The 27,411-nt window shown below is 48.9% G+C and overlaps 3 protein-coding genes across 8 annotated transcripts in view; 2 read left to right on the top strand and 1 right to left on the bottom strand.

The window, feature by feature from the left end:
- Positions 1 to 877: 877 nt before the first annotated feature.
- Positions 878 to 16,804, top strand: LOC107394886 (sodium/hydrogen exchanger 3). Of its 4 annotated transcripts, none has more exons than XM_015974059.3 (16): positions 878 to 1,156; positions 7,523 to 7,825; positions 9,362 to 9,522; positions 9,915 to 9,993; positions 10,069 to 10,246; positions 11,985 to 12,205; positions 12,287 to 12,489; positions 12,554 to 12,643; positions 12,715 to 12,785; positions 12,851 to 12,980; positions 13,467 to 13,612; positions 13,818 to 13,941; positions 14,019 to 14,192; positions 14,397 to 14,439; positions 15,779 to 15,856; positions 15,935 to 16,804. In XM_015974059.3, the coding sequence occupies exons 1-16, from the start codon at positions 889 to 891 to the stop codon at positions 16,204 to 16,206; spliced, it is 2,541 nt and encodes an 846-aa protein (XP_015829545.1). In that variant the 5' UTR covers positions 878 to 888; the 3' UTR covers positions 16,207 to 16,804. The 4 variants fall into 4 exon arrangements, with proteins under 4 accessions (XP_015829545.1, XP_070403407.1, XP_070403408.1 ...); XM_070547308.1 differs by lacking the exon at positions 878 to 1,156 and adding an exon at positions 4,808 to 6,481; XM_070547306.1 differs by having other exon boundaries at positions 9,915 to 10,246.
- On the bottom strand, positions 16,728 to 19,651 carry olah (oleoyl-ACP hydrolase). Of its 2 annotated transcripts, XM_015974060.3 has the most exons (6): positions 19,405 to 19,651; positions 18,369 to 18,507; positions 18,016 to 18,115; positions 17,321 to 17,490; positions 17,168 to 17,250; positions 16,728 to 17,097 (listed from the first exon to the last, which is right to left on the bottom strand). In XM_015974060.3, exons 1-6 carry the CDS (start codon positions 19,532 to 19,534, stop codon positions 16,955 to 16,957), a joined length of 765 nt encoding a protein of 254 aa, XP_015829546.1. In that variant the 5' UTR covers positions 19,535 to 19,651; the 3' UTR covers positions 16,728 to 16,954. The 2 variants fall into 2 exon arrangements, with proteins under 2 accessions (XP_015829546.1, XP_015829547.1); XM_015974061.3 differs by lacking the exons at positions 18,369 to 18,507; positions 19,405 to 19,651 and having other exon boundaries at positions 17,659 to 18,075.
- A 5,424-nt stretch (positions 19,652 to 25,075) lies between these two features.
- ago3b (argonaute RISC catalytic component 3b) overlaps positions 25,076 to 27,411 on the top strand; it is a 13,408-nt gene continuing 11,072 nt past the window's right edge. The window contains exons 1-2 of one of the 2 annotated variants that reach the window (XM_015974062.3): positions 25,076 to 25,195; positions 25,336 to 25,530. In XM_015974062.3, coding sequence (XP_015829548.1) covers positions 25,512 to 25,530 — 19 coding nt within the window. In that variant the 5' untranslated portion in view covers positions 25,076 to 25,195; positions 25,336 to 25,511. The remainder of the gene's footprint in view (positions 25,196 to 25,335; positions 25,531 to 27,411) is intronic. The other variant, XM_015974063.3, reaches the window with a different exon arrangement.

Genomic DNA, 27,411 nt, shown 5'->3' on the forward strand with positions numbered 1-27,411 from the left:
AACAGAAACTGGTGGTTTTACTGTGTCTCTCTGCTGAAAACTGTAAATGATCTGAAGGAGAACTCGTTCCTCTTTTGTGTGCGTCTGATCTTTCAGATTAAAATATCAGATTTCTGTTAGTGCACTGATTGCAAATTGTCTAAGAAGGAATTTAATATTTGAAGATGTTTCCTGTGTGAAAGGAAAGCTGATACGACTGTTAAAATTTAAGCCAAAGTGACCAAAAGGTCCTGATAATTAACTGAAAGAAGAGAAATTCTGGGTCGCTCATGGGTCCATGTGGTCTAAATGTGCCATGTGCAGGTGCTGGCGGCGCAACGCGGCCGCGACGGACCAGGAGGGAACGTCTTCTTGTGGGAATTGTTTCGAACCCTCGGGATCTGAGTCGGAACTCCGGTTCAGTTTGATCCAAACAGACGTGACTTGGTTCTTCGTGAAGACCAGCCGAAGAGATGTCCTCTCAGAGAGAGAGAAAAGCTCTGAATCCAAACCACACCTGCTTTATTTTTGTCCCACCGAGAGAATCTCTGCTCTGATCTGGGAGTGTTCCTGCTGATTGTTCTCTAGAACTTCAGGAACGGCTTCTCACCCACATTAATACCAGTTTAAAGTTACTGACGGGCATTAAAGAACCGAGCAAAGCATCAAATCTGCGTCGGAACAAAGTGGTCAAACAAGCTGGTCCAGGTGTGAGGAGGTGGGAGGAGACGCAGGAGCATCAGAATGGGCAGAGCTTCACCTGCTGTAGAAAACTGGATCCTGACAGGGAGGCGAGCAGACAGAGGACCATCCCAGTCGGGTCGGATCCAGACCTGGATGTGAGGAGTGCAGCCAGACCCAGAGGGAGGAATGAGTGTCTGAGTCCGGAACCGCTCACATCCACACAACATGTCCGGAGTTTGGAGACCCGCTCTGTTCCTCTGCACCCTGCTGCTGGCGGTGTCCAGAGGCCCCACTTGGGCCAGAACCAGAACCAACGACAGCTCACTTAACTTGTTAAAGACAGAGAATCCAACCCATCCCGTGCATGGGAATGGGTCGGAGTCAGGCGAAGAACCGATCACCACGCTGCCCATCGTCTCCTGGCTCTGGGAGGAGGTGAAACCGCCGTACTTGGTGGCTCTGTGGATCCTGGTCTGCTGGCTCTGCAAACTCGGTGAGTCCCGATCACCTCGGACTTCCTGAGTTCGTTTCCCATTAAACAGCCTCAGAATATCCCAAACACAGTCGGAAAAGTCAAGGTCCAAAAAAATCTAACCATCAGATTAGAGAATCCAGGAATGGAAAATCATTCATGTAAAAAACGTTTAATATTAGGTGATTAATAAAATCTACAGGTAGTTTAGTCAGCCCAGACCTTCACATCCTCACATGTTCATGATCTTCTCGGGATGCTTTCACTCGTTTTTATTCCGATTTTGTTCCATTTCTGCATGAAAAAGAGTTTAAAACGTGAGTTTATTTAGAACATTTAGCAATTAGAACTTTTCCTTAAAAAACAGAATAAACTAACCAGATGATGATGATGATGATGATGATGATGATGATGATGATGATAACATGTCTTACTGGTTGGAATTCCGGGATCCATCCAGACTGGAGCAGATGTTCCTGCTGATGGTTTAGGCGTGAGGATGCAGATCAGCATCACCTCCTCCGTTAGCTTCTCCTCTTCGGACCCCGGCGGTGTTTTCAGAGGTTTTCCTGTCCTGAGAATTCCACTTTCATCTTTCCTGTTGTTTTTCCCACTTGTCCCACTTTCCTGGAGTCCTTAAAGTGGTTCCAGATCAGCGGTTCTCCAAACTCTCTGAAGGTCTTTCGTTGTTTTTCTTTGTCACTGTTGGTATTTTTGTGGATTTGTGTAAAAAACAGGAAGTTTTTTTTCACATGGCTCATAAAAACTTTTCCTGTGGAACAGTTCCGGTTCTGGTGGGAAGGACTGGTCCAAAGACCTTCTGACCTCTGCTGACGATGAGCAGAAGGACCCGTCTCGTGTCTTCACCACTAAATGTTGTGGTTTGAGTTGTGTGTAGTCAACAGCTGTAAATGAGTCGCTGCGCCGAAGGTTCTCCGTGTTTCTCTCAGCGGGTCCAAATACGGGTCTGGCGTTGGTGGGATGGAGCAGGTTCTTCACCTGGAACCAGAAACAACAGCTGACTCCTTCAGTTCCTGCTGCTTCAGACACTAGGGGGCGCTGCAACCGTCCTGCTGACTCTTCAGCTCAAAAACTTCTTATTTTAGTTCATCTTCATAATTTTGTCGTTGTGCATTTACAGCCGAGCAATAAAGTTATGTGAGTGAGTTTCACCCAGAAGGATGAAACGACCGGCGTTCATCATCCCGTTCAGGAACGTTTGGTTTCATCCGTTTGGACAAATTCGTAAACGGACTTTCAGACTGGACTCGAGGGCCGAGTGGAAGACTTGTTCCCGTCTTTGGAAGTGCCAAGTGAAGCTTTTTCCACTTGTGAAGTCGCTGAAACTTAACCAGTGTGCGTGTCTGCCGTGGCGAGTGGAGGTGACTCGAAGCTTCGCCGGGTTAGTCAGTAACTACAGGTCACAAACACAGCCGGAGCTGCCAGAAGTAAGACTCCCAGAAATATAAAAACACACAGTGGGAACACCGGGAGTTAATGAGCGGGAGTCGTAAATGTTTGATCCTTCTCCGTATTTTCCTTTAGACACCTGGGAACTGGATTTATGGATCGCTGGTGGAAAACAACTGGAAGAGCGGGAGGATCATTGCATGGATTTTCTTATTAGAGACGCCTTCCGGGGATCAGAATTCCTCCTCTGAGGTGCTTCTTTCATCCTGATCCGGTGACGTTCCCAGTGAGATCGCCAGAACGGGAGCAGAATCTCGGGCCCGGCTCATGGTTCTGCTGCTGACATGAGCTTCACCGGACTGTTTCATCCGTTTGAATCCCTGAGGAGCAAAACCGGATCCAGCTGCTTTCCTTCTCCCGCCTCGTGGCTGAAAACAACATGCTTGACCTTTTCTCCTCTGCTGCAGCCGTTACGCAACCATTAGAAGGCTCGGGTCAAAGGTCAGCCACTGTTAGCAGCAAATATCAGGTCATTTGTTACGCAGGTCTCACTGATGTGGTTTGAGTTAGCAGGTCAAACACACACGGCTGGTTTAAAGGAGCTGAAGGGGACGTGTTAACAGCTGAGAGTCTGACCTTTGACCTTTAACTTGGAGAAAAAGCCCACCCGCCTGCTCATTCAGGTGTTATCGAGGCGAGAAAACACCGTTTCAGAACCGCCTCAGTTCCGGGCTCGGGCTGACCAAAGTAACTCGTGTTTAAGACGAACGCCGCCTCAGCAGCGCGACTGATGTCGTCTCAATCCGCTCCCGAAGGTTTCAAACGACCCGGAACCCTTGGGAAATGATTAAATACGCCGGAGCAGAAAGATGGAAACAACATGGTCTTGGGAATGTTTTTGTCCAGAAAGAAAAAGGGCGGGGCTTAAAACCCAGACCGGAGCCGGCCGCCAGGGAGAGCTCTGGATGAGGGGTCACCGACCTTTGTGAAGATGAGCCGCACGAAGAGCTACCAGGCCGATGCAACAGGGACCTTCCAGCTGGATCAGATCAGAGCGAAACGAAACTTTATGAACAACAAACAAACATTTTGTTGTTCCAGTGACAACAAAGTGATTCTCAAACACACAAAGAGCATCATTCCATCGGAACTCAGCGAGAGGCCGTTTACCTCCAGACGGATAACGCTGACCATACCTGAACGCCTCGTGCTTTTATTCACACCTGTGGGATCGGATCATCCAATCAGCTCGCTGCTCTTTGTTCTGCAGCAGGACGGTTCTGAGAACACACATCAGGACGAAGGGGAACGGATGGTTTGTGGGGAAAGAACTGGTGTGTACAGACGTTTGAATAAAAACAACAAACAGAAAAAGGTCGTCCTTTAGCTGTCCTCTGGTTTCCGAGGGACAGTGAACGCAACACAGTGTTTCATTGTTGCTCTGGGAGCAGGTGCTGTTGTTTCTGGGTCGGTTCTGGTGTCTTCGCCCTGAACAGCCTCAGTTAGAGAAAGAGTTCTGGCTGGATCGATGCGCTAACGGCTAGTCTAAGTAGGGCCAGGTGTCTAAAGTAAAGAAGTCCCCAGCAGGTTGTGAAAACCTTATTTCATAAGCATCACAGCTTTTTATTCCCAGCGTGAGCGGCTGCAGAATTCCAGGCTGGAATTCCAGAAGCATTCTGCCGGATGATTCATGAGAAATGAAAAGGTTTTACGCCGTAAAGGTTAGTAAAACGTTTACAGGAATTTGTTTCAAACCCTCAAGTTTGTTGTTGATTCGTAAACCTGCACATGTCTAAATCACGGGTGTCCGTGGGGAGTTGTGGCCCCCGGGGGCCGAAAAACGGGAATTTTTCCCTTCAAACTTTAACATTTACATAAATAAATGTTTTCCTCTAGAAACAGGCTGAAACGGGAACGTCAGAAGATGAAAGCGTTGGTTTACATCAGCAGCTGGAGATGCACGCTTTAGACCCGCCCGGCGCCACGGACGGTTTCAGGTGAGGCCAAGTTGATCTCCTGTTGAATGGGATCAGGCTATCACCTGGATTTGTGTCTTGGACCACCAAACAGAGCGGAGGGATAAAGCGTCTTTCCGAGTCCCGTTCACCTGTTTCTTGTTATTTTTAGCTTTCCTGTCGTACCGTTTAATCTTTTAACCGCCGCGGATCACCGAGAACACCTGTGGGTTCCTCTCAGCGCCTCGCCGGCAGTCGTAGAACTTTTAAATGGCTCCACGTGAAGGATGAGATGTTTGCAACGGAGGCGTGCCCCCCCAGGAACAGCTTGCTTCCAAATCCCGGGTCAGAGGGCCGACGTTCCGAAACACGTACGACTGTGGAACTCCACAGGAAGAGTTCTCAGAAGCTCTTTGTGATTATTTTTGTGTCTCCATCAGAAAAACGATCAGGTCCTCGTGAACACAAACTTCTGACCAGCCAATCAGACGGCAGCATTTATTCATTCAGAACGGAGAAGAAAATGAGATTCAGATGTTCCGATCTGCTGGGATTTGAACCCAAAACCACCTCTAGGGTCGGAGGTCAGACTGGTTCCTATGAAGATCTGCAGGACCACACCAGCTGCTCCAGATGGACTCCAGCAGCAGAACGGGACATTCAGGCAACAATTCCCACGGCTTCACCAGAGCTGGAAAACGTTTTCCTGGTCTGATGGGTCTGGATCCCAGCTGCATCCTAACCCATCTTCTGATGCTTCTTCCAGCAGGACCACGCCACAAAGCCAGATCAAACTTCCAGACAATAAAAGCATCAAGAGCAGATCATCTTTCTGACCTCTGAAAACAGGCCTCAGCTCGGAGCTGCTGAAGCTCTGGTGTTCCTCAAAGGAATTCTTATTAAACTGGAACCTTTCACAGACGATGGAGTTCTGTGATTTCCTGATCACAACGGCTCTCGGCCATCAGCTCAGACATCAGCTGACCCACGTTTGAGAAAAAACACCATGTGTCTGGTCGGCTGGGTTGTGGAGGCTCCCGGGAATCTCTGACCTGCCTCTCCTGCTCCTCCTGGAGGGTCCCAGAGCATTCCCATACCAGAGAGGATATGTAGTCCCCTCGGTGGGCCTCCAGAGCTGAGGAATTCTGGGTTCATCCTTCTGAGAGGAGGCATCAGATGCCTGAACCACCTTGGCTGACTCCTGTGGATGAGGAGTAGCAGCGGCTCTCCTCCGGCCCCTCCTACTCAGCTCCATCCCACCTCATCCTGGATTGGTAGATGATTTAACCTGAGTTAATCCAGCTGGAGAAGTTAAATCATCCACAAAGGGAACCGGAAACCAGTCAGGATGTCTTTTTGTCTAACAGTAACCAGGCTGCAGCTTGCAGCCGCTCCGGGATTTGGGAACTTGTTTTAGGAAATGTTTGCGGGACGGCTGACTTATGCAGGGGATTCTTTAACCACGCTTAGGAAACATGAAGGTGAATGATTACTGAGCCGTGGAGAAGCTTCCAAACAGCTTCTGCTCCATCACACTCCAGTGGTGTCACAACGAACCGGCAGCAGCGTGACTGAGTAACAGCCGCCTCCTCCGACACCTCCACCTGAAACACACCACCCGGCTCGTCAAGGTGTGTGTCCACGCCGGGTTTTATTGTTCTGACCTCCGGCTGTGGGAGGAACCGGGATGGGAAGTCACAGACGCAGATAAAGCCTGGTGAGGGGCCGGAGACCCGTCCTGGGATCAGAAGGACTTCTGTTTTTACCACGATGGGTCGCGGTGGTTCCGTCAGGTTTTGGATCTTCGGCTCGATGCTCCTGATTGGTGTTTGGGGTCAAGAGCCAAAGTCAGAGCGCCACGATGAACACGGTGGCGGATCCAACGTCAGCGGGATCTCCATCGTCTCACTCGAGTGGGAATATGTGGAGCCTCCTTACCTCGTGGCTCTGTGGATACTGGTGTGTTTCCTGTGCAAACTGGGTAGGTGCCACAGAACCAGCTAGAACGCGGGCGCAGAACCTGACCACAGCTCAGACAAGTTTCCACCTCCCGGACCTCTCTGCATTCGGGGAGATTTCCATTTGAACTTTTATTCTGGATTTTTCCTGACTCAGGTTTTTCACTGTGAGGAGTTTTATTCACGTTTCTGAGATTCTAAATAAAAAATCACCAAAATAAAAGTTTCAGTCGACCTCAAACATGAATTAGATGTTAAAGGTTTCAAACCAACGTTTAAACTTTTAAGAAAACAAATTCTTGTTCATTTATGAAATCTCACGTTTTATTTTGAAAATCTCCAAAAAGCTGCTTTAACTGTTTTTCTGTCGGTTGACCAAACCTGATTTTTTCAGACGTAAGAAAGGACGAAACAGGAAAACGTCTTTTAGAGACAACAGGGAGCTCTCTGGTGCTGGGCCGGGCCTTTGGTGCATGAGTTATCCTCCACGGTTCAGGTCCAAGACCCGAAGGCGAAGTTCAAGGACAAAGTCAGAAAGGACGAAGTAGAGATGAGGAGTGGACCAGGAGATCCTGTCCTGCTGCAGAGGACACGCTCTTTAGTCTAAAGCACGGAGACGAGTGCGCTGGCGGGGATTTATTCAGACTCAACCTTCTGAATCGTTTTCCAGGAGCCGAGGTGTTCCGCAGGGTCGTGCTCGGCTGCACAAATGCACCAAACAGCTGACATTCCAGCGACGTGAGGTGTCTGTGAAGTGGCCGTTTCTCCAAGCCTCAGTGGGTTTTATTATTACATAAACTTTAGTGATCCTCCCGCCGGTTAACCATTGGCTCAGGACAAAGGGACACGAGCTGTTGATTATTTCTACATCTGAAACTTTACAGAAGTCGTTTCTGGTTTAGTTACAGGGCAAACGTCGGGTTGGTCATTAGTTCAGTCATGAATCTGAAATCAGACCCATCAGATGTTACGATGACACTTCAGGTCTGGGACCGGGCCACAGAGCAGCAAGATCAAAAGGTCTCCTTCAAAATAAAAGTGTAACCTTGTGTTTGGTGTTTCAGTCATCGAAGCAAACCACCATGTGACCGAGTTCATCCCCGAGAGCGCTCTGCTCATCTGCTCCGGCTTCATCCTGGGGGGGATGATCTGGGGGGCAGACAAGGTCCAGACCTTCAGGTTGACCCCGTACGACTTCTTCCACTACTTCCTGCCTCCGATCATCTTGGATACGGGATACAGCATGCCAAACAAGCTGTTCTTCACCAACCTGGGAGGCATCCTGATCCACGCCATCATCGGGACCTGCTGGAATGCTGCCAGCCTGGGGCTGTCGCTGTGGGGGTGTCAGATAGGCGGAGCCATGGGTAACAGCAGCGCCTTAACTTCATCTACATATATGTACTTATACACATATGTACATGTATACTCATATATACATGTAGTCATGTATATATGAGTATACATGTGCATATGAGTATACATGTGCATATGTGTATAAGTACATACATGTACATATGTGTATAAGTACATATATGTTCATGTATACTCATATGCACATGTATACATGTATATATATATATATATATATATATATATGAGTATGTATACTCATATTTACATGTATACTCATATATACATGTATACTCATATACATGTATATATGTACTTATACACATATGTACATGTATACTCATATACATGTACATATGTGTATAAGTACATATATGTTCATGTATACTCATATGCACATGTATACATGTGTATATATATATATATATATATATATGAGTATGTATACTCATATTTACATGTATACATGTGCATATGATTATACATGTACATATATGTACTTATACACATATGTACATGTATGTACTTATACTCATATGCACATGTATACTCATATGCACATGTATACTCATATATACATGTAGTCATGTATATATGAGTATGCATGTGCATAAGTGTATAAGTACATATATGTACATATGTGTATAAGTACATATATGTATATGTATACTCATATGCACATGTATACATATATATATATATATACACATGTATATATGTGTATAAGTACATATATGTACATGTATACATATATACACATATATCTACATATGTACTTGTACACATATAGACTTATATACTTACATACTTATATGCATATATACTGATATATATATACGTGTATATATATATTTTTTGATTGATTGATTGATTGATTGATATAAATTTACACAGATGTACTTTTATTTTCATTTATTTAAACAGATGAGTGGATGGAGAACTCATTCTCATTTACAACGGGGATCTGGCCAAGAGGCAGCAGCAACAGTCACACAGTTAGCTTTACACCAGAGAAATATAATATGTATGAGTAATCAGAACTTAGAACACTGATCAGAAACTATTGGTCACCATGAACTATTGAGGGTAGATAAAGGAATGTAGGTCGGGAGCTTCAGTGGTTCTGCAGCTCATTCCAGTCGTTGGAAGCAGCAAACTGGAATGAGGTGCGAGCTTTGGGAATAACCGTAGAGATGAGGTTACTGGAATGTAAACGGTGCTGGTTGCTGGTACTTGTATAACATATATTTATCTACATACGTATTTATATTTATGCACATATATACTCACACAATTATATACTTAAGTACTTACATACTCATGTATATTTTTGATCGATTGATATAAATTTATACAAATACACGTATATAATAAATATTTATCTACCTATGTATTCATAAACATATATACTTATCTAAATATGTACCCATACATACATATATACATAAATACGGTTCTTAGTGACCAGGTAAATGTTGTTTCTGCTGCCTGAACCTCCATCATGGTTCCAGCGACCAGGACCCTCTCAGACTGATCCTGTCCTGCTCCAGGTGACCTGAACGTCGGCCTGCTGCAGTACCTCCTGTTCGGTAGTCTGATCGCTGCTGTCGACCCCGTGGCCGTCCTCGCCGTGTTTGAGCAGGTCCACGTCAACGAGGTCCTCTTCATCATGGTGTTCGGAGAGTCGCTGCTGAACGACGGCGTCACTGTGGTGCGTAAGACCAGCGTCCTGCTCTCTGGGAACCAAACTGATGTCTTTGGTATTTTTAAATATGCAACAACAGAAACGGGAAGAGTTTCTACTGAAGGAGCCAATGACTCAGAGCCTCTGAAACCTTCTGAGCTTCTGGCTGCTCGGAAGGAAAATATTAGAGCTGAACTGGGTCTTTGTTGGGAAACCCAACTCAGGAAAACCTGGTGAAACCCTTCTAAGACCATCATAGACGATGCATCACGTTGAAGGGAAATGAAAGAAGATCAGAATCCTTCTGGAATGATGTCATCTGAGCATCAAAATCTAAGAAACAAGCTGCTGTCTTGGACCAAAGGCTCCTGTGAAGGTGTCCGTCTCCACAACATTCATGGTTCCTTCTGCTTTTTTAGGTGCTCTTCAATGTCTTCAATGCATTTGTGACTCTTGGAGGACCCCGAATCAATGCCGCTGAGATCATTAAAGGAATAAGTGAGACTTTTTTGGGTTCTAACTCTTTCCTGACCAGAAGTGTTTATTTGGGCCTGATCTGTTGTCTTTTTCCAGTTTCCTTCTTCGTGGTGGCGTTTGGCGGTAGCCTGGTGGGGTTTGTGTTTGGCCTGCTGTTCGCCCTTTTGTCCAGATGCACTAAAAACATCCAGATCATCGAGCCCGGCTTCCTCTTCATCCTGGGATACCTGGCCTACCTGACGGCTGAGATGCTCTCCTTGTCCGCCATCCTCTCGTGAGTTCTCCAAAAGTTAACATCAGGGGTCTCATTTATCAAACATGGCGTAGAATCCTTACTAAAACCGTACTTAAGCTCAGCAAACAAAAGTGCTTACACCAAGCAGGTGTGTGATCTATCAAACATGGAGGACGCACAGCTGCACGCAATCTCCGCTTCATAAATCAGAGTCTAACGAGAATGTTTCTCAGCTGCTTTTTAGTCACATCCCACCCTCACCACGCCCACTTACTGCCATAAATGGTCAATGCAAAGTGCCTTGTGGACCTCATGCATACACATAAGCCGGCTGTTGCAGCGCTCCGCCAACGACATGACGACCGTAGATCAAGGCAGATCAAGGAAGCGCTATTTCACACAAGCAGAAGTTGAGGTACCTGTGGGTGAGGTGGAGAAATGAAAGGAAGTTCTTTTGCAAAACAAATAAGAGAAAACCCACGGAGTGGCACAGCGTTGCTGAAGCCGTCAATGCTGACTTCTTCAGAGAGATCTGTGGCGGATATAAAAAATGGTCCAATCAGGATTCAATCCCCAGACTCCCGGGTGAACGTCACGCGCACTAACCAGTCACCCAAACAGAGATCTCCCCTGTACAAGTAGCCAGGTCACATGATCAATCAGGTCACAGTGACAGGACACACACTGTCACACACACATGATGTTCTGTCTCAATCTGTCCCCCTGCTGATATTCTGTACTTCAGGCTGTGTGTGTGTGTGTGTGTTTGTGTGTGTGTGTACAAGTGATAATGCTGCAGGATTTCATTATTGTATCTTCTCAGCAGCAGCGCTGCAGGTGCTCTCCATGTCCAGCATGTGTGTAAGCCAGGTCCTTAGTCAACTTACAGTTGCACACATTTTCCGCTACGTTTTCGTTCATAAATCCCAAAGTTTGCGCGTAAGCCAGCTTGATAAATGAGGCCCCAGGTCTTTAAAATCAGATCAGATGAATGAGGTTCTATAGCACCTTTATGGGTCAGAGGTCATTCACACACTGGTGGTGAGGAGCTACATCATAGCCACAGCTGCCCTGGGGCACACTGACATCGGCCCCTCTGACCACCACCAGCAGGCAAGCATGGGTTCGAACCAGCAACTCCTGACCCTGAATGAGTTTAAATCTGTGGTCCAACAATCAAAGTCTCAGTCCTTCATTTGTTTCATCGTTTGGGTTAAGCTAACCCTAACCCGGTGGAAACAAGACGATACAGGGTTAGGACTAGGGTTAGTCATCCAGGTCATGGTAATCTAAAGGGGTGAGAGGAGAATCAAAACATCTTCAAGACACCAAAGAAGTCCAGTTGCCTTCATTCAAACCCCTTCGGAATACCTAACGATGGGATGCAGGGTTATATCCCGATCAGCCAGTCCCGTACTTCCCGGCAGAGGACGAGTCTGGCAGGCCAGGCTAACAGGACAATCCCAGGAGGAGTGGTACGATCTGTTTTTGGAGACAGGACGAGATATGAGATGATCCGATGAGACGGAACAATCAGAGACGAAGAGATGTAAGGAATGTTTCGCCGTTGGAAGTCTTGTGCTGGCCAAATTGCTGTCCCAACAGCATGAAGACGGAAGACGACCGCAGCGGTAGGGTTCATGAAGTCGATCCTTTTAAAATTCTGAACATGATGTTGGGTCAGGGTCATCGGCCGCGTTAGTCTCAAATGCACCTGCAGGCAGGTGTGTGTGTGTGTGTGTGTGTGTGTGCTGATGTGCGTGTTTCTGTTGTGTAGGATCGTTTTCTTCGGTGTGTGCTGTCAGAAGTACATCAACGCCAACATGGATGAGAACTCCGTCCGCACCATGAAATGCGCCGTGAAGGTTTTTGCCAACGGAGCTGAAACCATGATCTTCGTTTTCCTCGGCATCTCCGCCATCGATAAGTCCATCTGGGTGTGGAACACGGGCTTCGTCCTCCTCACGCTGCTCTTCATCTTAATCTACAGATTCATGGGTGAGGCTCTTGGCCCTCCAGCGTCGGGTTTCAGAGTCAGTCTGATGTTTGAAATCACCCCGCTGCTGTTTCTGCTTCCAGGTGTGTTTTTCCTCACCTGGTTCATGAACTTGACCAGGCTGGTCCCAATAGACTACACCGATCAGGTGATTATGAGCTACGGTGGCCTGCGCGGGGCAGTTGCCTATGGCCTGGCAGTCATGCTGGACGAGGCCAAGATAGAGGAGAAGAAGCTGATGGTGTCCACCACCCTCATCGTGGTTTATTTCACCGTAATCCTTCAGGTGAGTCTCCACAGGTGTGCTGCTGAGTTGTGGATCTTACTGAGGGCTACATCTTCACCTGCAGGGAGTGACCATGAAACCTCTGGTGAAGTGGCTGAAGGTGAAGAGAGCTGCCTCCGCTGAGAAGACCCTGATAGAAAAAGTGCAGAACCGGGTAAAAGACGATGGAGCCGCAGGCACCAGAACCTCTCCAGACGCTGCGCTGACGTTTGGTTTTCTCTGCAGGCCTTTGAGCACATTCTGGTGGCCATCGAGGACATTTCAGGACAAAAGGGAAACAACTACTTAAGAAACAAGTAAGCCAGAACGTATCAGGAACCACCTCCAGGTTCAGAGCCTACAGCTGTGTCTTCTCCTGCAGGTGGTTTAAGTTCGAGGAGAACTGGATGTCGAGGATCCTGCTGAGGCCGTCGGTCAGAGAGAGGCAGGACAAAGTCTTCAACGTCTTCCACCAGCTCAACCTGAAGGACGCCATGAGCTACGTGGTCGAGGTAGGACCACAGATCTCAAACCAAGTACAAGTACTTACATTTGAGTACTCACCAATGCGAGTACTAATAAATATCATCACTCTTTTAAAAGTAACGTATCCGTAGTTTTGGTACCGTATCGGTCCGGTAGGAGCACGCATTCGGTATCGGCCTGAGACCGGGCGATGGTATCGACATCGGTGCTCCCTGGTTATGATGATTCGTACCTCAAGGAAGTCTGCGCCACAACCGCTTCCCAACATCAGCTGTCTCATCCCATTCCACAAACGGTTCCCATGAGTCCAAACTCCAAATTCCCCGTATCTGCTTCCTTTTCCCAATCCGCAGCTCCCAAAACAGCCGAATCTTTTCCTCCAACAGCTGTAATTGTTCCGTGTTTTCACACACACACACACGCGTACACACGCACACACACACAAACACACACATACACACACGTGCACACACACACACAGGTGCGAGGTGTTAACGGCCGTGTTGTTCCAGGGTGAGCGGCGAGGTTCTCTGGAGTTCATCCGGAACGAGAGCGCGTTTGTTGACTTCAAGAAGAAGTTCGGAGAGGACATGACGATGTCCATGCCCGACATCATGGCCGACATGTCTGACGATCGCAGTGCTGCTTCATCCACGAGGTGAGAGGACGTTTTCACTCAGCTCTGAACCGCCGTGTTAACGTTGTCACCAGGTCTCCAGACGTTCCTCGTCTGCTTTTCGGTGAAAGTTTTCCTCCAGATCAGATTTATTTGTTGTGAAAACTGATGCCCGACTTGCTGCTGGAGTAGCTCCCCCTAGTGGCTACAGAGAGTCATCTTCACGATGTGCTTTTCTCGTTTGCAGGAAAGAATCGGTTCCATCGGTGAGTCTAGAAGTCCATGAGCAGGCCATGAGGGGAACCAGAGCAGCCGAGGGCCTGGACTCCCACCACCTCCTGCAGCAGCATCTCTACAAGGGCAGGAAGCAGGTGAACCTTCACCCCCACACCTCCTTCAGTCCCAAAGCACGCTGACCCACCTCACCTGACTGTTCTCCAACCCAAAGCACCGACACAGGTACAGCCGCAGCCACTTTGACATCAACAAAGACGAAAATGAAATCCAGGAGATCTTCCAGAGGACCATGAAGAGCCGTTTGGAGTCCTTCAAGTCTGGCAAGATGGGCGTGGCTCCCCCTAAGACCATAACAAAGCACACAAGGAAGGAGCAGCAGCAGAAGGTCAGAACCGCCCAAACGCTGACCCAGCAGTCAGTTCATCCACTGGAAAAGGATAAAATCCCACGTTGTCTGTTCTTCCCAAACCCCACGCTCCACGGAAAAACACTTTTTCAGGATTTCAGATGCTTTACTAGATTTTTCCGACAGGTCTATAATATTCAAGCAGTGAAGAAAAATCTAACCTTTCATTTCTTCTGGTTTCAGTTGCAGAACAAGAAAAGTAAAAGCCGCCTGTCTGGTGACGAAGGTTCGTACGCGTCTCTAACTAAAGCTCGGGAGGTAGAGCGGGGTGGCCCGTAGTCAGGAGGTTGCAGGTTCGATCCCGGCTCCCACCAGAGAGCGCTGCTGTTGTGTCTTTGGGCAAATGCCTGCTGGTGGTGGTCGGAGGGGCCGGTGCCGCCTCTGCCAGCGCCCCAGGGCAGCTGTAGCTACATGGTAGCTCATCCCCACCAGCGTGTGAATGACCGACTGTGTTGTAAAGCGCTTTGGGGGGTTGTAGAACCCCAAGAAGGCGCTGTACGAATACAGGACATTCATCATTTTTAAAAACTCTCCCATAAATGTAAAATTTCTACGATGCTGCGACAAGAGCGAGCTGCACTTGTGTCGTCTTTCCGAGTCTGAGGACTCCACAGTGCCTCTAGGAAAAACCAGGAGCTCCGGAGCACACAGGCGCGTGTTAACGAACAACAGCAAAGGCTTACTGAAAGGTCAAAGGTCATTTCCAAAGGGGTAAAAGAGACAGGTGGAAATCATGAAGACAGACACTCGTTCCAGGAGCGGACCTTCCAGCAGGTACGCTACAAGGTCAAAGGTCAGAAACGATGAGAAAACTGGAGTGCTTCACCTCAGCCTCTGGCCCAATCCCGATTCTCGCACCCTTCGACTGCGCGATCCCGACCAGGGCTGCGAGTGCGTCGGGTGTCCCGATTCCCAGCGTGGAAGTTCATCACGCCCCTTTTGCACCGAGTCGGCATCGAGGCGAGCCACCAAACCAGAACCGACCCGAGCCGACGGGTCAGGCCGAACCTCCAGGTCGGTGGGTGGATGGCCGCAGGAGCAGCTCTGTAAACGTTTGCAGCTTGTCCTGTTGTGTCCACGAGCTCCAACGTTGTAAATGATCATTTTTTCACTAAAACTCTGAAACAGCTGATGCTAATTTTGTGTATTAATGTCAGCTAGCATGATGCTACTTCCTGTTGTTCCTGTGCTAATGCTGACGATCGGGGACGTTGGTCTAAAGTATAAATACACAGATGATCAACACTGTAGTCAGCGCAGTTATCGCGGTTTTCCGAACATCGTCCTTCCCGGGAGCATCTCTGTGGTTATGGAAGCCCCGCCCCCACGCGGCGGGTCGTGAGCTGGTGTGGTTGATGTTGGGGTGACTCAGGGGTCGGGCCTTGAACCTTTACTGACTGAATAAATACCTGCGGTGTTTGATAATGAAACACCAAACGAGCGCAGCTGTGGCTAGGATGCAGCTCATCACCACCAGGGGGCGAAAGGGTGACGTGTTGTAAAGCGCCTTGGGGGGCTCATGGATCTACTCATGTGTAATAAGAGTTTGATGGTGTTCCCTCCAGATTTTGAGTTCTCTGAAGGCGACAGCGCTTCTGGTTACGACACTTCGTTCCCAGTCAGAGGCGGCTACAGGCCTGGAGGTAAAGCAGCCCTCCCACCTGAGCTCCTTTGACCTTTGACCCCCACAAGCGCTGACCTGGTTCCTTTCTCCCCCTCAGCTGGCATCGAGAACCCGGCCTTCATGCCAGACGTGGACCTGCCGCTGCAGATCCCTCCCTGGCTGGAGGATGTGGACTCGGTGGCTCCTTCCCAGCGAGCTCAGGTCCGGTTGCCATGGACACCCAGCAACCTGCGGCGCCTGTCTCCTCTCCGGATCAGCACCCGTTCCAGTGACTCCTTCAATCTGGCCGAAGCGCCGGGCGATCACCAGGACGACCAGCTGCCTCCTCCCCCGACTCCTCCTCCTCACAGAGACGGAGACGTCGTGTAGCGTCCCGCCGCGCCTCCGGACTTCAGAACCGGACTGCCAAAGACAGAACCGGACCTCGGATTTCTCACATCCGTCTCGGTTGTCCTCAGAGCGAAGAAAGCCTCTGGGTCCAGCTGTCGGAGGTTCTGATGCCAAACCTTTAAAATGTTTTATTTCTGGACGTAAAAAAGGAAATTTATAGAAAGAAAATCTAAAATCAAATCTTCCGTCTGGATTTCTTGTTTTGCTGTGAAGGATGAAGCCGTGAAAAGGCTCTTGTGTGTGTTTAGATGTAGTTGGGTGTGAGACCAGCAGAGGGCGGTGTGACACCAACTTCCTGTTTCCTGTTAAAACTGCATTTAGAACCAACGAAGAAGAAGGTTTTGGCTTCTGTGGAGTCGGTTTCTAAACCAAACATTCCTAACCGGATGAAACCGGCTGCAGAATAAAGGTTTTAGCGCCGCAGGGCTCAGATTAACGCTGAACGCAGGATTCAGCTTTTGTTTCACCCGTTTGTTGATCTGCAGGAAATAAACTCAAAGTTGTTCTTTAAAACCACGTTTAGTACCAACAACTCTACATTTGATCCTTTATGATGAATTAAATTATTTACAAACAACTGGGCTTTTGTTTTGTTTACTTTTCCTGGATGAAGAAGTCGGATTTAGTCCTGACCCGGTCCAGAACCGCTGACCCGGCGGCCTGTGGTTCTCCGTGTTGGGCCTACAGAAGATCTCAGAGCTGAGGCCGAGCTAAAGGAACCCGGTCCTCATAAATAATCCATCTCGGACGCTTCCAGGCTCTTCCTGATGAAGTCCAACAGGATCTTTTCATTCTCCGGGTCCTTCAGGTAGAAATGAGACCCGTCAAACATCCTGACGGTGAACTCTCCAGACGTGACGTCTCTCCAAGCTACAACAAAGATCACACCTTCAGACGAAGGATTTACGGTCCGATCCGGACCTCCTGACCTTCAGCCCACCTTGTAAATCATGAGGAACATCCTCCCTTCCATCGAAGCACGTGAGAGGGCAGGAGAGGATGGGAACGTCAGGTTTTCCATAGCTGCAGGAAACATGGGATGAGTAAAACATCAGAGGAGAACCCAAGGAGCACAGAACCAACCAGAACCCACCTGAAGTTCTCCACCACGTGCAGGTCGGCCTTCAGCGCCGGCAGGAAGAGCTTCAGCACTTCTGGGTTCTCCAGCAGCTCCGGGGGCGTTCCTCCAATCGAAGTGAGCCACCTGAGGAAGTCACCGTCTGATTGGTCACTTCTCTTTGGAGCTTTGATTCGAATCGCAGACTAGAAACACAAAAACAGAACATCGGTGCTGGTTCCCAACGTCCAGGCTGGAGAAGCCCCACGATGGAGACACACACGCGAGGTTCCTCATCAGAACCGGAGGTCCACAGCAGAGAGTGTGTGTGTGTGCGTGTGTGTGTGTGTGTGTGTGTGTGTGTGTGTTCCTACGCGCTCGTGTCCCGGTGAACTTGTCTGCTTTACGTTTTTAACCCGAACACGAGTCGTCCATGACGGACGCATGGAACCCTCCAGACGTAGGACAGGTGATCTGTTCACCTGCGCATCACGACGACACAGGTGCGGTCCCCGTCTACGTCTGCCGCACCGCAGCCTCTCAACCCAGCTTCCCTCTGGGATTCTGTTATCCCGGAGGACACAATCCCGTTTCTCTGAACAGAGGAAGCTCATGAATCCGACTCGGAGCCGGAACAGCTGTTCATCCCACATCTGAGCTCTGATACTGGAGTTGAATCATAAACATGGGAATTATGGGAACGTGACCAATGGATTTGATCCGAGACTCACAAACGGAGCGGACGCGCCGGACAGAAACACGTGGACCGGTTCCACGCCGTGGCGTCTCTTCAGGGCGTCTGCGACAGCGAAGCAGGTGAAGGCGCCAAAACTGAGGGAGATAAAAGGAGAGCGACGTTAGCATCGGAGCGTGTGATCCGCGCCTGCAGCAGAGCCATCCCAGTTCAGAGAATCATGGAGAAAACGTTCCGGTTGGACTTCGCTTCCCTCCTCCGTAGCTCGTTTTGTGTCGGAATTTCCTCAGAAGCTGGAACCTGTTTGTTTGGGAAAAATTCTCCCCAATTCTCCAAACCCAGATCCTTCTGCTACAGCTGCGGTCCGGACCGATCCACATCTGATCCCACCTGTGTCCGAAGAGAGCCAACGGCTTCTCCTTCAGCAGCGGCAGCAGGAGCGGCAGGACTTCATCAACAATCTGAAGCATGTTCCTAAAGAACGGATCTCTGGAGCGACTCTCTCGGCCCGGAAGTCTGACGGCAAAAACTGCAAACAGATGAGGAAGAAAGGAGGAAGAACTGAAGACGGATTAAAACACGTTTCCTGGAAAGGAGTCTAAATCGCTCCAAAAACATTTTTATCCCAAAATACAAAAAATAAAATTCCGGTTCTGATCTTTATCCGGATGTTCTGATACGTTCCCTCTCCTAACTTCATAAACGTGTTGTGAAAACGATTCTTTCGTTTGGCCTCTCAGGGCCTCCGTATGCGAGGTGCATCGATGTTGTTCCGAGCGCCGATACCAACTTCAGTCGTTCTGATTTAGATCCAAGAGCTGGAATTACTTCAACATAATTTTTGGGGGAATTTAAATGGAATTTCATGATTTTGGACGAAACTCCAACAGTTAGCGTTAGTGATGGTGAGTTGGTGGGCGGAGTTTCTAATCAGCCAATCAGGAGCTGATTAGTAAAGTGGAATCTTGTCAGAACGATGACGTGGTCGTGACGATTTCACGTCCAACAGGAAGTCAGAATCAAAACTCAAAGGAAAACTATTGTTTGCATTTCGGTGAACATCGCCTTCATCGGGGAGTCAACACGGACTTCCTGGAGCGTCTCTTGTTGTTTCGGCGGTATCTTCCCAGACGAGGAGACCCTCAGACCTACTTGTGTTGAGTCCAAGAAGCGCTCCTTTATAAAAGCTCTTTTTACTCCACAGAAAAACCATTTAAAAGGTCTCGATGATGAAAGTCTAATTCTGTACTTATTTCAGATTTTACTCGATTACTCAAAATTAGTTTTTATTTATTTGTTTGTTTTCTTTTATAAACGTTGAATGGATCTTACGTTACTTTCCTTCCTGCAGGAGGCTGAACCCCCACAGCCTCCTGCTGCTTCTGCGGAACGTCCAAAGGTCAAAGTTCAACAGGTGTTAACTTACCTTCGATGGAGCCGCTCAGGATGGTTCCCCAGCGGGCGTAGTGGACGGAGCCTCCACCTGCCCAGGGGAAGCAGATCAGCCGGCTCGCCGCTTCCGGGCTTCTCCTGAAGCAGCTCAGGACCTTCTCCATGTCAGAGGGAAGCTGCAGGATCCAGATGTTTGGTTCTGGAAGCTGGCTGGAACTCCAGCAGCTCCTCCTGCTTCCTGCTTCCTCCACGGTTCCTGTCTGCAGGATGGGCTTCTGGCGACACCTACAGGCTGGAGTGAGAACTCCACCCAGGACACACGCGCGCGTACACACACACGCGCGCGCATACACACATTAAATGATTATTTTAAAAGGGCGTTTATTCCTGTAGGAATAAAGCTGGCTTGTTTTTGACTTTTTTTGTTATTATGAGTGTGTGTGTGTGTGTGTGTGTGTGTGTGTGTGCTTGCGTGTGCGTGTGTGTGTGTGTGTGTGTGTGTGTGTGTGCTTGCGTGTGCGTGTGTGTGTGTGTGTGCGTGCGTGCGTGCGTGCGTGCGTGTGCGTGCGTGCGTGTGTGTGTGTGCGTGTGTGTGTGTGTGCGTGCGTGCGTGCGTGTGCGTGTGTGTGTGTGAGTTAGCACTGGGACAGGACAGACTGAGGTTTCTCTTCTCACCTCTTTTATATTTAAGCACATTTCTTTGTGCGTCGCCGGGTTTAAGTCTCAGATTCCGACACCGCTTCCTGTTTTCTGGGTCGGTAGTTCTGTAGATGGCACACTGACTCGACTGGCTGGGAATGAAAGCAGAAAAGTGTTTTTGATCCTGTTTATTTTAAATACATGAAGAGTTACTGGCTAGGCTGCATCGATTAGCCGCTTTAGTGAACTTCACCTGGAGGAGAAATCCTGTTTACTTCTGTTCTAATAATGAAGAAGAAAAACATCAAAGTAGAAAATTGTGTGGATAATGTAGATCTAGGAAGAGTAAATGAAATAAAATTTCTTGGTGTGATCATTGACCAGAAGCTCTGTTGGAAGCCACACATTACTGGTGTTCGGGGGAAACTGGCTCGGGTCGTTGCCGTCCTGGGGAAAGCAAAGGAGATGCTGGATCAGAAAGCCCTGCACATGTTATACTGCGCTTTACTACTATATATGAGTTAGTGTGTCGAGGTCTGGGGAAACACGTACAGACGATGACTATAACACAGAAAAAGGCCATTAGAATAATGGAGGGTACAGGGACCATACAAATGCACTATTTGTCGAAATGCAAGCTATTAAATTCCAAGACTTGGTGAAGCTCAAAGCAGCACAAATAATGTATAAAGTAGGAAATAAATCGCTTCCAAAAGAAATCTGTTTATTGTTCAAAGAGAGAGAAGGTGGGTATGACTTAAAGTGCTAAAACAACTTTAAAAACTATGTCAGTCACAATTGCAGTTAAATTATGGAACAGTCTAACAGAAGAGATAAAAGAAAGTAAAAACATAAACATCCATCCATTTTCATCCGCTTATCCGGAGTCGGGTCGCGGGGGCAGTAGCCTAAGTCGAGAGGCCCAGACTTCCCTCTCCCAGCCACTTGGGCCAGCTCCTCCGGGGGAGTCCCAAGGTGTTCCCTGGCCAGCGTGTCCTGGGTCTTCCTTTAGGTCTCCTCCCGGTTGGACGTGACCAGAAAACCTCACCAGGGAGGCGTCCAGGAGGCATCCTGACCAGATGCCTGAGCCTCCTCAACTGGCTCCTCTCGACGTGGAGGAGCAGCGGGTCTACTCCGAGCCCCTCCCGGATGACTGAGCTTCTCACCCTATCTCTAAGGGAGAGCCCAGCCACTCTTCGGAGAAAACTCATTTCGGCCGCTTGTATCCGTGATCTCGTTCTGTCGGTCTCTACCCAAAGCTCATGACCATAGGTGAGGGTAGGAACGTAGATCGTCTTCTGACTCAGCTCTCTCTTCACCACGACAGACCGGTACAACGCCCGCATCACTGCAGATGCAGCACCAATCCACCTATCGATCTCACGCTCCAGTTTTCCCTCACTCGTGAACAAGACCCCGAGATACTTAAACTCCTCCACTTGGGGCAGGACCTCATCCCTGACCCGGAGAAGGCATTCTACCCTTTTCTGAATCAAGACCATGGTCTCAGATTTAGAGGAGCTGATTCTCATCCCAGCTGCTTCACACTCGGCTGCGAGCCGCTCCAGCGAAAGCTGAAGATCACGTTCTGATGAAGCCAACAGGACCACATCATCTGCAAAAAGCAGAGACCTGATCCTCAGGCCACCAGAACGGATGCCCTCCACACCTTGGAGATCCTGTCCATAAAGGTTATGAACAGAATCGGTGACAACGGGCAGCCTTGGCGGAGTCCAACTCTCACTGGGAACGAGCCCGACTTACTGCCGGCAATGCGGACCAAGCTCTGACACCGGTCATACAGGGACCTAACAGCCCGTATCAGAGGGCCTGGTACCCCATACTCCCGGAGTACCCCCCACAGGGCCCCCCGAGGGACGCAGTCAAACGCCTTCTCCAAATCCACAAAACACATGTAGACTGGTTGGGCAAATTCCCACGCACCCTCCAGGATCCCCCTAAGGGTATAGAGCTGGTCCAGTGTTCCACGGCTAGGATGAAAACCACATCGCTCCTCCTGAATCTGAGTTTCAACAATCCGATGAACCCTCCTCTCCAGAACCCCTGAATGGACCTTACCAGGATGGCTCAGGAGTGTGATCCCCCTGCAGTTGGAACACACCCTGCAGCCCCCCTTTTTAAATAAGGGGACCACCACCAGTCCAGTGGGACTGCCCCCGATGTCCATGTGATATTGCAGAGCCGTGTCAGCCAACACAGCCCCACAACATCCAGAGCTTTGAAGAACTCCGGGCGGATCTCATCCATCCCTGCCACAGAGGAGCTTTTTAACCACCTCAGCACCAGAGACTTGAGAGGCCAACCCAAAGTCCCCAGACTCTGCTTCCTCACTGGAAGTCCCCCAGCAGAAGGAGGGAGTCACCAGAAGGAGCGCTCTCCAGCACCCCCTCCAAGGTCTCCAAAAAGGGTGGGTAGTCTGAACTGTAGTTTGGTGCATAAGCAGAGACCACAGTCAGAACCCGTCCCCCCACAAGTAGGCGGAGGGAGGCTACCCTCTCATTTACTGGGCTAAACCCCAACGTACACGCACCAAGATGGGGGGCAACTAGTATGTCCACCCCTGCTTGGCGCCTCTCAGTGGGAGCAACTCCAGAGTGGTAGAAAGTCCAACCCCTCTCAAGGAAACTGGTTCCAGAGCCAGAGCCATGCGTTGAGGTGAGTCCGACTATATCTAGTCTGAACCTCTCAACCTCACACACCAACTCAGGCTCCTCCCCCACCAGAGAGGTGACATTCCATGTGCCAAGAGCCAGCTTCTGTAGCCGAGGATCAGACCGCCAAGGCCCCCGCCCTCGACTACCACCCGTCACACACTGCACCCGACCCCTTTGGCCCCTCCCACGAGTGGTGAGCCCATGGGAAGGGGGACCCACGTTTCCTCTTCGGGCTGTACCCGGCCGGGCTCCCTGGGTTAAAGCCCGGCCACCAGGCGCTCGCCAGCGTGCCCCACCTCAGGGCCTGGCTACAGAGGGGGGCCCCGGTGACCCACGTCCGGGCGAGGCAACACGGTTTCCATTTATAGAATTCATCATAAGAGGTCTTCGGGCTGCTCTTTGTCTGATCCCTCACCGAGGACCTGTTTGCCATGGGTGACCCTACCAGAGGCAGAGATAACTTAGCTCCTAGGATCATCGAGACACTCAGACCCCTCCACCACGATAAGGTGGCAGCCCAGGGAGAAGGCAAACATAAACCAGTTTAAAATAAAATATAAAACCCTAATTTTAAACAAGTAAGAATGAAGAAAACAGGGTTGTTGTGCTTCTCTTTCTGTGTTTTTGGTTTGTTTGTTTCTCTTTCTTTCTATAAATGGTGAATCTGGGGTAGGGACAAATACGTACATACTGCCTACTCCTTTTCAAACAAATATGGAACGGTATTTTGTAATGATGTATGTGTGAAATGTTTGAAATAAAACTGAACTGAAGTAATTCTGGTTGATGACATATGAAGGCTTGGGACAGGCTCTGGGGGCACAAAGTTCACATTTCCTAATCTGAAGGCCTGAAGTTTGAGAAAAGCCTGAATTCTGTTGATCCCAGACATGAATAACAGAATGTCGATAGTGTTCTTTCCTTACAGAATCACGACGAGAACAGGAAATTACGTTGTTTCCGTTCCTGTCGGGTTTCCCTCTGTGGAGGCGGGACTGATGCTGATGTCATGTTCCAAATTTACCCCAGCCACACAGGAAGTATGACTTTCAAATTAAAATGCAGTAAAGACAATGAGTAAGTTTATTAATAATCGAAAGTGATAAATCTAAGTTCGATATTTTAGCAGCTAAACACTAAATAAATTAACTTCTTATTTAATGTTTTTTCAGCATATTTGAGTTGTTGTTCAAAGCGCTTTATAAAACCTCTGCATTATTTCAATGTTTTTTTCACAAACTTGTAAACAGACTTTTTTAAAATGATATATGACCCAAACTTGTATAGCGCTTCTCAGAGTAAGGACTCCAAAGCGCTTTACACTGATACCCACACAAGTTTCTGGTTATAACTTAAAGGCTTTTGTCATCTTGACAGTAAGTATACAAAAATATGTATAAAACTTTAGCCTAGCGAGGCTCTTTTATGTAATGTCAGGAATGCAGAACTGTCAAATACAAAGGTGGCAGTAACGGGAAAACAGGCTTCAACAAAAGTGGTTGTTTTCCACGTGGTCCTAGTGCTCAACCAGTGTCTGTTTAATATTGTGTAATGTTGTTTTTGGAAGGCAAAAATGCAGGGGACAAAAATTTACTTTGGTAAAAGTGTGTGTGTGTAGGGGGGGTGGGGGGCTGGGGGGGGGACATGCCTCCCCTGTTGTCCCTCAAAACTACACCCATGGATGGGTCACCTGCAGAGATTAATTTCCCCACATGTGATGATGGCTACGGGACTTTAATAAATTATTTGTGGAACTCTGCAACCTCCTGTTCAGGAGGTAGAGTGGGTCGTCCAGTAATCGGAGGGTTGCAAGTTCGATCCCGGGTCCGGATAGACTCCTGCTGTTGAGTCATTGGGCGAGACACTTAACCCACCTCACCTGCTGGTGGTGGTCGGAGGGACCGGTGGCTCCTGCGCCATTCCTCAGGGCAGCTCCTCGTAGCTCCTCCCCATCAGTGTGTGAATGGGTGAATTACACTGTAGTGTAAAGTGCTTTGGAGTCCTCTGACTGTGAAAGTGACTCCATGGGTCATGTTGACATGAGGCCATCTATCATGTATAAGCAGTTGTGTTTAATTAAAGAACTTCAGTGGAAAATTAAAACTCGTCAGCATGAAGGAAGGATTCGTTTCTGACACATTAGGATCATAATCTACGTAATATTTCCCACTTTGGTTGTTTGTCATTTCAACATTTTCTGTCTCATTTGGATCTTTTTTCCACTTCAGTTTGTTTACTGAAAAATCTATATTTGTTCCCACCAATAACTAAGATGTGACTCAGGAATTATTACCACGTTTATATTAAGTAATAATCAGAACAGAAGCAGGTTCCAGAGTGAATCATGACGTGCTTTTGTTTTGAAGGGCTGCTCCGGAAGCAGTTCCCTCCGGTTTCGCTAGCTTTCCGGTACAGCGGGTTTCTGACCGGTTTTCACGGAGGAGGACTCCGGGCTCAGGAACTTCTAATATCCGTCTGGTACCGAGGAAGACCGGACCCAACCGTCAGCAGGTAAATATTCGTGTCGGTCTACCGGTAGGGGGTCAGCCGGTTCGCTCGGGTTCGTCCCAGCCGGTTGGTTCCGACTCCCGGTCTGTGGTTCTCACTCACGTCCTCAGACTGAAGTTTAACCGGTTCTGTTTGGGTTCCAGCAGCGGTGACGGTTCTGCTCGGCTCGGAGCGTTCGGTGAGGCCCGGGAAGAGACTTCAAGTTACCGACGGCCCGGTTCCGGTCCACTTTACCGAGAAGAGCGAGAGCACGGACAGCCGGAGAGCGGTCAGCGGATCCACAGGCAGCGGCCCGGTCCACCGGCCCGAGACCTCGTGAATGGAAATCGGTACAACAGGTGGGTCTCGGACCGGTTCTTCAGTCATGTACCGGTCCGGTAGGTTTTGCTCAAACCGGTCTCACGGCTCTCAGTCAGGTGTGACCGAACCGGTACGGTCTCAGATCCGTCAGAGCAGCAGCTATCGGTTCTGGTTCCGTGGACCGTTTCTGTTGTTGGATCCAGGCACGGACTGGACTTCCTGACTGTAGAAATCAGTCCAAAGAAGTTTTTACAGAACCAGAACCAAAACCAGGATCAGAATCAGAACCAAGGTCAGGATCAGGACCAGAACCAGGATCAGGATGCTTCACACGGCTCATCTGAGACAGATTCTGGTTTTGACCCGAAACCTGACCCAACAGGACACAAACGTTAGTATTAAAGTGACAGTGTGCGGTTCTCCTGGCCGTAGGGCCAGTAGGTACCTAAGACCTTACTAATGGATGGATGCCCGTTAGGGTCAAAAACCCCTGGGAGCACGACCTCCAGCAAAATCATCAGGTCCGCGTTCATAACTGGCAGCAAGTGGCGAGGTAACTGTGTAGGAGAGCAACGTTCATTAATGATGAAAGTGTTATAACCATTTGTTACAAATCGGTAATGTATTCTGTCCTCACGGGCTTCCATAGAGGAAACGTAGCATCCAACATGGCGTCGCCCCGAGACGTGGACCATGTGTTTTACAGCAGGTTTTTATGGTTACTTGTTATGAGACCGCCAATATTTTCAACAACTGGGCATCTTTTAATTCGTTTACTACAACATTTATGAATATTTCCAGAAGTTAATGGTAAAAACTACACGTTGTCACTTTAATTATTCATTATTTCACAATCTGCTGGGCAGTGGTGTGTTCAAGGACCATGAGAAATGCCAGATCGTTGTTTATTTGACCGGTTCAGGTGTAGCTGACCACACGTTTAACAGCTGAACGCAGTCATCTCTGACTTATTAACCCAACATCGTCGGTCTTGTTGATCGTCTGTTCCTCACATGCTCTCCAGGTGAGGAACATCTTGTTGTGGTTTGTTTTCTTACACGTGATCCTGAATCCGGAGGAACGGAACCCGGAGCGATTTTAAACGTTTCGTGGTGAGAATTCCCTCCGGCGTTGGTCCGCCCTGCTGCAGCAACGGTCATTATTTCCTGTTTAACACACCTGCTGTCCTCTTGCTGCGGCTGTTGCCATGGTGAGCACGTGGTGACACTGGTGCTGTCGTCGTGGAGACGGCTCAGGGGAGGGAGCGACCTGTGGGGATGCATCGTTCTCCTTCCTGGCACATTCAGCACATCCAGCTCTGTGTGTGTGTGTGTGTGTGTGTGTGTGTGTGTGTGTGTGTGTGTGTGTGTGTGTGTGTGTGTGTGTGACATTTGTGGTCACCTTCTGTCAGAAGTTCTCCCGTGTGTGTGGCGAGTGTCTCGCCTTCCCATGATGCCGCCTGGAGAAGGTCGCCTCAGGCAGGAGGAACGTGCGAGCGCCTCGCTGGTCTTTATCTGGAAAGGTCGCGCGGTTCCGTGACCTTTCCGTTGTCTCGTCGACGGGAACAAAACCGTTTAATGTGAGGAAATCGTTAATGTCTCCCTCCTCATCAACCACTTCCTTCCTTTGGGCGTCTGCTTCTGACGCTCAGAACTCGTTCCGGACCTTTTATTTGTTCCTTCCAGCAGGCCGGGTCCCAAAAGTCCACCAATCAGCAACGAGATCCTTAGGTTGTTATTCTGACCAGCTGGGTCCGGTTCTGGTCCAGCTGGGTCCGGTCCTGGTTCTCCTGGTCCAGATGGGTCCGGTCCTGGTTCTCCTGGTCCAGATGGGTCCGGTCCTGGTCCAGCTGGGTCCGGTCCTGGAACTCCTGGTCCAGCTGGGTCCGGTTCTGGTCCAGCTGGGTCCGGTCCTGGTCC

This window comes from Nothobranchius furzeri, chromosome 19 (genome assembly GCF_043380555.1).
Source record: "Nothobranchius furzeri strain GRZ-AD chromosome 19, NfurGRZ-RIMD1, whole genome shotgun sequence".
Classification (NCBI taxonomy): Eukaryota; Metazoa; Chordata; class Actinopteri; order Cyprinodontiformes; family Nothobranchiidae; genus Nothobranchius; species Nothobranchius furzeri.